We start from the raw sequence: 11220 nt of genomic DNA on the forward strand, positions 1-11220 counted from the left end.
GAAGAACAAAAGCAATTATATAAAGAAATGTTCCAAAAATACAAGGAGAAGGTAGGAGTAATTCTGGCAAGTCAACCAGAACAACTAGGAGCGCAAGGGACTCAGAGTATAGGAATGGGCAGTACTGGCAAAGGAGGAAGGAAATGTGGTAGGCGTCCATTGAGTGAGACCATCCAAGTGGTAGGGGAGATGTTGGTTAATTCAGGAAGAGTTATACCTCTCTCAAAGGTATTTCAACAACCATCAAAAATATTAAAATGATAATCACAAGCTAGAATATCAGAGGTCTCAATAGCAGGGGAAAACAGAGATACCTGAGGGATAGGTTGAAAAAAGATAAACCAAGTATAATGATAATTCAAGAAACTAAGATTAGTACTCAGAAAATGGAAGAAATAATGAGAAGATTTAATATCCACTATGAGATAATGGGACAGGATGTGGCAGGCAGTGCAGGAGGTCTAGCAGTCCTATGGAATCCTGAGGAAGTTCAATTCGAAAAATGGGTTAATTTCCCTCGAATTCTTTCAGGAACCTTTAGAATGATAGGTTCGTCAGAATGGATAGTCCTTACAGGGGTATATGGCCTGCATTTATCAAGTGAGCGCAGAAGCTTTCTGCAAAACATGAGAACAATTCGAAGGTTGTTCTTGGATATGCCATGGATTGCAGGCGGGGACTTTAACATGATTACTAACATAGCGGAAAAACGAGGAGGATCGAGAAGAACAGACCAAGACATGGAAGCCTTTGGTGACATGATATCGGAGCAAAGATTGGTTGACATTCCCACAATAAATGGGATCCATACATGGAACAATAGAAGAGGGGGAAAAAATCAAATTGCATCGAGATTGGACAGATTTTTAATATCAGAGAAAATTATAAATAGAGATATATTCATAGAAACAATGATCCTTCCAGCAATGGGCTCAGATCACTGGCCAATTAGGCTAGAAATTGACATTAAAATGAGCCCAAAAAGGTGCCCTTTCAGGTTTGAAGCGTTCTGGCTTAGGAATCAGCAGTTCATGCCAAAGGTGGAGGAGTGGTGGACTCAGAGCCAACAAAGAGGATGAAGCAAGATGCAGACTTTCCAACTAAAACTAAAATAACTCAGAGAAAAAATAAAAAAATGGAACAAAGAGGAATTTGGGAATATATTCATGGAGCAGTAGCGTTTAGAACAAAAAATGAGAATGCTGCAACAAGAAATTATAACAGAAGGTAGAAGCGAGGAAAGAAGCAGAGAAGAGGGCATAATGATAAGCCAAATTGAGGAATGGAGAAAACAGGAAGAGATATTATGGAAGCAAAAGTCTCGAATAAACTGGCTTCGTGAAGGAGAAAGGAATACGAAGTTCTTCCACCAAGCCATGATCCAACACCGACAAAGGAATAGAATATTTTCTATCAAAAATGAGGAGGGGCAACGTATAACCCAGCATGAAGAAATGGAACAGGTTCTAGTCGGACACTTTAAAGACATGCTTACTGAACCTCTAGTGAATAGAGAAGAGGCTATAGGAAGGATAGGCAACGAAATACCAAGAATGATCACTAGGGACTAGAATTTAGCTTTGATGAGGGCAGCAACCCTGGAGGAAGTGGAGGAAATAGTGAAAGGGATGAAAAGAAATAAAGCTCCAGGACCAGACAGATTTACAGTGGAATTTTACCAAGCAGGTTGGCACTTCCTAGGGCAAGACATCCTGGAGGTGGTGGAGGAATCACATAGACACCAGAAGGTATGGCCTGGCCTAAACTCAACTCTTTTATCTCTTATTCCTAAATCTGCTCATTCTGAAACCGCTCAAGGTTTTCATCCTATTGCTCTTTGTAATGTAATATATAAGATTATTGCTACTCTAATGGCTAAGAGATTGAAACCAATTCTATCTAGTATTATCTCCCCGGAACAAACTGGGTTTGTGGAAGGGAGACAAATTCTAGATGGCCTGGTGGTATCTCAAGAAGTGGTTCATTCTCTGAAACAGAAAAAAGGAAATGGGAATGATGATAAAATTGGATCTCTCAAAGGCGTATGATCGTCTAAATTGGAAGTACCTCAAAACAATTTTAATGGCATTTGGCTTTTGCAATAGATGGGTTAATTGGATCTATGATATGATATCCACCCCCAATTTCTCCATTCTCCTAAATGGATCACCAACCTCGACTTTCAATGCCACAAGAGGATTGCGACAGGGGGATCCTTTATCCCCATTCTTGTTCATCATAGCAGCGGAAGGACTAGGACGATACCTAAAAAAAGAACCGAGGGAGAGAAAAATCAAAGGATTGAGGCCATGGGAAACAACTTACCAATTACTCATCAGCAGTTCGTTGATGACATTATGCTTTTTTGTGTTGTCTCACTAAGAGAAGTTAAAAGGGTTAAATGAATTTTGGACCTCTTTATGGAAGCATCGGGCACAGAATTTAACAAGGATAAATCGTGCACATTCCTATTCAACACACCAGATGCAGTCAAAGCCCACCTAACTAGAATTCTGGGTTTTCACTCTGGAGAATTACCTACAAAATACTTGGGCAATCAATTAGCTTTAAATCCTCCGAGGATAGCAAATTGGCAGCAAACCATTGAGAAACTCAAGAACAGATTGGCTAATTGGTCCTTCCGATCTCTGAACATAGAGGGAAGACTAGTGCTTCTTAAATCGATTCTTCAAGCAATTCCTATCTACCCTCTCTCGGCAATGGCGGTCCCTAAAGGAGTATGCACAAAAATGTTGGATATATTCAGAAAATTCATCTGGGGAGGACCAAAGCAACAAAAGAAATGGGCTTTAATATCATGGAAGGGCCTAACAAAAAATAAAGAAGAAGGAGGGCTAGGTCTCAGAGACCCGTATACTCTAAACCAAGTTCTAGGAGCGAAGCTGTGGTGGAGATGGATGAGAGGTGGAGAAGATCTATGGAAAAAGATATGGACCCAAAAATACAATATGCCCACAACTACTGAAAGCATTCTTAGATTGGAGGAAGTTCCAAGAGGATCTACAATATGGGACCTAGCTAGTCAAAACAGAGATATTATAGGCAAACATGCTTTCTGGGAAATAAGGAATGGAAATGCAGCTAAATTTTGGGAGGAAGCCTGGCAGCAAAGAGAGAGAATGATAGAGATACAAGACCTGCAAAATATATATCAGAAGGCTACAACGGAGGGGTTAAATCATGTTAGTGATTATTGGAAAGAAGAAGGGCAAGATGAGACCTGGCGAACCTGGAAGAAACCGAAAGAATGGGATAGCAACATTAATACTGAACAGAAAGCTCTATTTGTAAAGGAAATGGAATCAAGAAGAATTAAAATCAGAACAGGCCCAGATATACTTCGATGGGGTAGATCCACAAAGGGAACTTTTACGGTAAGGGAAGCCTATTATCTAACTACCCGACAGGAGCAAGATGAAGATACACTCTTGTGGAAACAAATATGGCAGAACAATTGGTGGCCAAAGGTAACCTTGTTCATTTGGTTAGTAGGAAAAGGACGAATTTTGACTTGGGACCAGATACAGAAGCGAGGATTCCATGGACCTTCTAGATGTAGCCTCTACAAACACGACAAAGAAATGCAAGAACATCTCCTGAACTCATGCCCTGTTGCCCGGCAACAATGGGAAGAAATCAGGAACCTTTTTGGGAGGACAAACAGGGATCCTCATGATATTAAACAAACCATTTACCAATGGGGGAAAGGTCAATTCTCAAGCCCAGTGGTTAAGAGAGCCTGGAGTCTAGCAATGGGGTTTAATATATGGCTAATATGGAAAGAGAGAAACCAAAGAATATTTCAGGACAAAGACAACCCTCCAGAGATGATCTGGAAGCTAACCCAAAAACTTATAAGGGAAACTATCCTAGTGGAAGCCTGGGCGCAAGAAGACTGGAAAACAACTCCAGAAGAAGGTCGAATCCTAACAAGTCTAAAACTGGAACAGGGCATGGTTTATCCTCAAAAGCAAAAAAATCAGAGCATGCATAACCAGAGCTCAACCAAGTTCAAACCTCCTCGTGAAGACTTCATCAAACTAAATTTTGATGGGGCCTCTAAAGGAAACCCGGGGCCAGCAGGGTTCAGAGGCATTTTTAGAGATAATCAAGGACGAACCAGATGGGTTTATGCTAATCAAGGAGGTATAATGAGCAATAACGAAGCTGAATTAATGGCAGTCTTCCAAGGCATCAGAATAGCAATCCAAAACGGGTACACTAAGTTGGAAATTGAAGGAGATTCGAACTTAGTAATAGAGATGCTCAGGAAATTGAATAATGGTAAAGATTGGGAACAAGTAGCGAAGAGTTGGAGGACAGCCGGACTAATTCAGGACCTGGCAGAAATAATGAAACGCATTGATTATAAGATCATCAACCATGTTAGAAGGGACGGTAATAAGGCTGCAGATTTTCTAGCTAACTGGGGTTGCAATGAACAAGATGGAAAGGTAGACAGTATATGGCCAATTCAGTGGGAAAAGTCACGATGGGAGACCCTCAATTTAATCATTACCCAGGATAATAATGAGATTACAGATTCAAGATAAAGGTTACAGATGGCCCCCAATCGGGGTGGACGAGGTGGCGACATGTGAAAACATGATGAAGGTAGAAAGGTGGCAAGGTAGGCCACCACCCAACATAATAATCCCACAGGACGTTGGGACAGCCTGCAGGCAAGGCAGCATCTCGAGGCGTGGAGGTGACAGGGAAGTGGAGGAGAAGGTAAGAAGGAACGGTGGCGAACGGACGATGGGACGTCGGGTAGGTGGCAAAAGATTAATAAGGGTAGGGAGGAGCAGGATCGAAGTTAGTATGATGCAAAGGAAGGAGACGAAGGGAGCTCGAAGCAGTCTGATGGTCTCTGCAAATCATAGTACGGGGTATGTATTCGCAGAACCACTCCTTGCTTGCTTTGCAATCTCCAGCAATAACAAGGAAAAGGGTAGAGGGTTAGCTGTTGCAGAAGGAAAATGAAAGGAGAGGGACGTGGAATCCCTCCCTGTAACTATCAGTCAGGAGACAGAGGGCGTGAGAATGAGAAAGGCTGGGGTAGAATCTAGCAAGGCAGGGAGCCGAGCAGGTCAGGACAAATGCATGCAAGGATCTCGGTTGGATACGGATCAGGGCCAGTTGGAGACAGAAAAACAGATGGTTTGGGAGGCGGAGAAGACCCCCGAAAACATTTACCAATTTCATTCCAGGAGAGGAGGGTCGAGTAAGGTCCAAATTTCTGAAAAAGAGCAGCAAGGGGAGGGCACGAATTTGGAAAAGAAAGCAAAGGAGCCGGAAAGTGAGAAATCCATAGTGAACGCATCCTTCGATGTTGGGCAAGGGAGTCAGACGACAGCTAAGAACAAACCAGCTTTCCCAGGCCGCGAAAGAGGGCGAAGGGGCAGAGGAAGAACTTGACAATCAGGCAGACAGGAAATAAGACCCCCCACTCCAGTATGTCAAAGACGAGGCCGGAAAACCATGAGAAATATGGTGCAGGAGGCTGAGAAAGCCTACAATGAAGGAACTAATGCAGATATTCGCAGGCTTATCCAAGAATTAGAAGCAAATGCAATGCAGGAAGACTCGGAACCGGAGATGGAAGACTGGAGTAACCTTATTCCTGACCCGGGCAACACCAGAGGACGCTTGACCTTATACAAGCAGGCTTTGCACGTATACTGGGTGTTGAAGCGTTTACTTGCAAAGGCAATGGAGCAGGTTGCAGTGGAAATGGCAGAGATGGCTTAGGGCATACCCAATTTAAGGCGTGAAATGAAAAATCTCCAAATCACTATGCTCATGCATGATAGTAAGTTGGAGGAAATTCAACAACAGCTGAAGAAGCTTGCTCCAGCGACGAGAGACGAAGACACTCCACCTGAAATCATGGTAGATTAATCCTTCTGGTTGTTACAATGGTTTTCCTTGTTAGTTCTCTGAGAACTGTCTCTTCTTTCTGTTTATAGTTTTTAATGATGGTAGGGATCCAGATTAGTAATTTTGGTACCGAAGTTTATCTGGCATGGATATGTAGACTTATTCTATTTTGCTACTGGTTGGCTTATAAAGACTTAAGGTGGCCAACAGACCCGGTTTCCCTTTTGGGCGGGTTGAGGCTACCAAATGATTGTACATATTTCAACCTGGTTTTGATATAAATGGAAAAGAAAGGTCCTGCTTTAGCTCACAAAAAAAAAAAAAATCTTCCATTTCTTCACGCTTTGTACCAAAGCATACAACTCTTTATCATAAGTTGGGCATTGCTTAAGTTTTCATAATGATAACATATTGTCTTACCATGTTGCATCAAAATTGCACCCATTACATATTTGCTTGCATCAGTTTGAATTTCAAATGGCTGCTTAAGATCTAGAAGTGCTAGAACTGGTGTTGTACTGACTTTATCTTTCAAAGTGTCAAAGGCTTTTTGTTGCTTGCCTCCCTGCTGAAAGAGTTGCTTTACACTTGTCAAAGCATGTAATGGTGCTACAATGAATGAGAAGTTAGAAATAAATTTTCTCCAATATTGGGTTGCTCCCAAAAATCTCCTAACTTATGTTACATTGTTGGGTTTAAGCTAATTTACAATAACATCAACTTTTGTGGGATCAATCTTCAATTCGCGCCCTCCTACAATATGACCCAAATAAACCAAAGAGGTTTTCTCAAATTCAAATTTAGACATCTTCAAATACAAATTTTCCTTTTTCAAGACATCTAGAACTTGTTTCACATGCTTGACATGCTCTTCACGACTCTTACTGAAAATCATAATATCATCTAAGTAAATTGTGACAAAATCATCAAGGAATGGTCACAATACATCATTCATAACTCTCATAAATGTGGCAGGTGTATTGTAAAGCCCAAATGACATAACTAACCATTCAAGCAAACCTTGTTTTGTCTTGAAAACAATTTTCAAAATATCATCTTGAGCAATCATTATCTGATGACAACTGCATCTCAAATATAACTTAGTAAAATAAACAACTTCCTTTAACTGATCTAGCAAATCATCAATACGAGGAAAAGGATAGCGATTCTTTATCGTGATCTTATTCAAAGCTTGGAAATCCACACACATATGCCATGTACCATATTTCTTCGATACCAGAACAACAGGAGACCCACAAGGATATGTGTTAGGCCTGATGAACCCTTTATCAAGCAACTCTTGAATTTGCTTCTTAATTTTTGCATTCTCCAAAGCTGACACTCTATACATGCCAATATTTGGAAGTGGTGCATCCTGTTGTAAGTGAATATCATGTTGGATTCGTATTTTTGGAGGTAATCCTTGAGGTTACAGAAACATCTTATCATAAGTGTTAATAACTTCAACCAATTCATGCTTGAGTTTAGAATCACATCTTGTGAAAGCTTCAGATTCAACAATATCTTTAGCTTTAATCATCAACAACACAAAATTCTTTTCTTTTTTTTTCCGAAGAAATAGAGCGCGTAATTTCCATTAATTTCATAAAATTACATGTTGTAGATGTTGAAACGCATATGCTGTCAACACAAAATTCTTACTAGCATTTACTAGCCTTTTCATTTGACCAACACTAACAAGTGATAAGTTCATCTTCTTGCGATGTTCTATAACAATATACTCAACTCCATCTTTTAAAAGATGATATTTGTTCTCATGACAATAGAATATGTATTTTCGGTCATACAAGTATGGACTCCCTAAAACAATCCCACAAATATCAATTGGTACAACATCAAGCTCTACCTCAACTATAAAATTAGCAGTGATGGCGAATTTGAGTTTACATTTTCTTGTCACTTGTAATTTTGTGTCATCACATGCCCAACCCAAATGGTAAGGTTTGGCATGAGGTGTAGCTTCTAAATTAAGTTTCTTGACAATTGATTCAAATATAAGATTGACTTGGGGTCCACTATCAAATAATGTATCAACCTTTGTATGTTCTTTAATGAGCCTAATATGGAAAAGCTCACTTCTTTCTTTTAAATTATCATTTTGAGATTCAATAGGCTTACTAGAAGAACTAGTACTTGCATTAGAAGCTATAACTTTCATTCCCATGGTTGTGATTTTGGTTTCATGACCTGAATCATATCATAGATCTTGTTGAGTTGTAGCAACAATCTTTTGTTTCCCCTTGTTATTGAACTTCTTTAATCTCAATTCTGGATGTAATTTCCAACAGTGGTTTTCGTCATGGCCATCTTTCGAACAATGTTTACAGGTAAGTTTATCTCCCTCTTTCTTGACAGTAGCATTCTTTTTGCCTTTGCCTTTAAACATCCCCCTTCATTTGTCTCCATATTTGAAAGGTTTCTTATTGGTCTCTTACGAAACATTATTGCCTCTTGATTCTAAAAGAGTTGCTTGAACACATACTTCATCCAGATTGGCGGGATTAGACATAAGTATAGTATTGTTGGGTGCAACCCAACTTGGCCTAGCTTTTGGCAAATACTCCATGTTTTGTGGGGCGGAGCACGCAGTGGAGTGCACAGCGTAGTGCAAAGTGGACTGCGTAGCGAAGAAATTTGAATATACCACACGGTATAAGGGATTCAAGATAGGTCGAAGCCCATTTTTTTGTAATAATATAAAAGATAAGTGGGTTTTGGGACCACAGATGCTTGTTTTAGGGAGTCCATGGTATTGTAACGATGTAGCCCTTGATGTAATAGTATATATAGGGTCAAATAATAAGAAGAAAATAATTAGTTGTGATCCAGATATGTGTTATGGTTGAACTTTTATGATCTATCGTTTGGGAAAAGAAGGTGAGGCTCTGTAGCTGCATGCGCAAAGGCCTCAGTCTGCATTTGAGTGTTCAGATGACCTGTAGCTTAATGTGCAGGTCAAGAACTGTTTGTTGTACAAAGAATCATTATATTAGCAACAATTCTTGTGGACGTAGCCCCACATTGGGGTGAACCATGGTAATTTGGTGTCTTCATGTGTATATTTGCTTATTATCTGTTGTAGCGTAGCAATTTATTATAGTTGCACTTTATTTCAGTACAGTGATGATTTATGGCTTATATAGTATGTTTAAGTGATTAAATGAACGTGGTGAAGTGATTCATGAATGTTAAGGATAAAATATAATATAAAACACCACATCGCATCATCCTTCAAGGTTGCAGAAACCTGGTTTTTCATCCTCACATAGTCACTTCGGGTGAGATTATGATCTGCTTGCAGGTCGTTGCCGAAAGGGCCAGTGATTGAGGGTTTTGTTGGTGTGCAATATAGATCAAACCTGGGTCATTCGAATCATAACCAAAAATGGTTATGTTGCTTGGACCGAGATCTATTTGAGGGATATGTTGATGTGGCACCCGTGGAAGAAGGAAATTCAAGATTGACTAGAATTGAAAGAGCAAGAATTTGCAAATCAAGAGTACATAAACCCTCATTTGATGTCTGAAGCTTGGTTACAAAAGTATAATTTTACAGATCAATATGATACTTTCTTCACATCATTTCCTATTGAGTTGTACAAGTGGATATCGAGGTTGACCAAAAGAAAGAATTGTTTTAAAGGTGGAGAACCTATGGTGTGGACTCCTGAATTAATACAACGACTCCAGAGCACTCACAATAGGATTTCAAGGATATCAATTTATGGATTAATAGAATCTTGGGAGGATTCATTATTGAGTTTGTAGTAGACTTGATTGTGTCCTACAGAGAAGCAGAACGACGACTCTTCAAAGGACCATGAAGTAAGTATTTGAAGTCTTTGAAACTTTGGATTAAGATGCTTCTGTGTGAAAAGGGAGTTTTACGGATGTAGTCAAATTGCTAGTTTACTTATGTTTGGAAGAAAAGAATAAATTTGAGCTAGAGATCGCAGTAACGTGAAGTGGAAATATATATAGAGTAGATACCAAAAAGAGAGATCGTGGACAAGACCTAAAGACCTTTGTAGAAATTGAGGATAGTCCTCTTTTGAGTGAATCTGAAATTGAACAAGAAGATAGCCACCCTAATAAACCCCAGGTAACTTCTCAGTATTCACCTTCCCAGTCTGAGAGTTTGCAAAAGCCAGAGTCCAGTAATAGCGAGGGTGTTTTTGGCTCTCCCCCTTCTCCCCCTACTCCCCTTACCCCCCATACCCCTCCCCTACTCATCCCCCTCCCCCTCTAAGAAGAAATATGGTTGATGATATTAATCTGCCTGCTTTCAAAGGAACTGGATCAGAGGATCCATAATAGTTTTGGTTTTTATGTGAAGCTGTATGGACCGCGAAGAATATCCTCGATGAAAATATAAAGAAAGCACAACTCATTATGACATTTCGAGATAAATCATTGACATGGTATATGAAGTATTCAAATAATCATATTAGAACATTTGCAGATATTAAAGCAGCATTGATCAGAGAATTTAAGAAGCCGAAGTCTGAGTTACAGTGCATCACTGAGTTGAAAGAAATTAAACAGAAACTTACTGAGTCTGTTTGGGAATTTTATCAGAGATTTAAGTTATTTTTGGATCAAGTCAGCTTCGACATAGCTCCGCAACAACATCAAGAATGGTTTATAGTTGCGTTGTTACCGCATATTAGATTACCATTAACATAACAAAAGATAACGAGTCAAGTTGAAGCTCTACAGATTACGATGAAGTTGGAAGCTTCACCTATAGGAGATACTAATGTAGGTATGTAATAAATTCAGAGTTAGCTGACGAACCTAACCCTGCAGATATAAGATATCAAGAAATCAAAGAAGTCCGAGAAGAAGTATGGTGTACAAAGTGCAGATGAGAGGGTAATTCTAAAGAACAATGTCCTATATTCAGGGATTACATGGCTAGTGGGGCACCAAACCCCTTAAATGCAGGATCTAGCCTATTATGCAAGATATGTAAGACCAGAGGCCAACATCACTCAGAAGACTATTACCTGTTACAGAAATATGTGCAGACTCTAAGGAACCTATATTTCAAATTTTGTAAATTTGTAGGACATGATGAGAATAATTGTCGAGCTTATGAACTAATGATGGAGCATAGTGTTGACACTTATAGAATGCAAGCATAAGAACATGGACATGAAGGTAGTGGACAACATGGTGGTCGAGGAGGCTACCAAGGAAGAGGTTGAGGTGCTATAGCTGGTCGAGGATGTGGACAGACCATTTTCTATAACTGCGGCCAGCCAGGTCATTTTGCGAGAGATTATCAGAACCCTA

General features: G+C 39.8%; 1 protein-coding gene across 1 annotated transcript; it reads left to right on the plus strand.

Annotated features, from left to right (window-relative positions):
* The first annotated feature begins 428 nt into the window (after positions 1-428).
* Positions 429-1079, plus strand: LOC149201115 (uncharacterized). The gene has a single exon (XM_089401204.1). It carries the CDS (start codon positions 429-431, stop codon positions 1077-1079), a length of 651 nt encoding a protein of 216 aa, XP_089257330.1.
* Positions 1080-11220: the final 10141 nt, after the last annotated feature.

Source organism: Pinus tabuliformis, chromosome 2_1, assembly GCF_031772625.1.
Source record: "Pinus tabuliformis cultivar Carrire ecotype Pingquan chromosome 2_1, CPIR1, whole genome shotgun sequence".
Taxonomy (NCBI): Eukaryota; Viridiplantae; Streptophyta; class Pinopsida; order Pinales; family Pinaceae; genus Pinus; species Pinus tabuliformis.

Excerpts from the sequence above, each read along its gene's own strand:
- LOC149201115 (XM_089401204.1), top strand. The coding sequence starts at position 429 with ATGGGACAGGATGTGGCAGGCAGTGCAGGAGGTCTAGCAGTCCTATGG.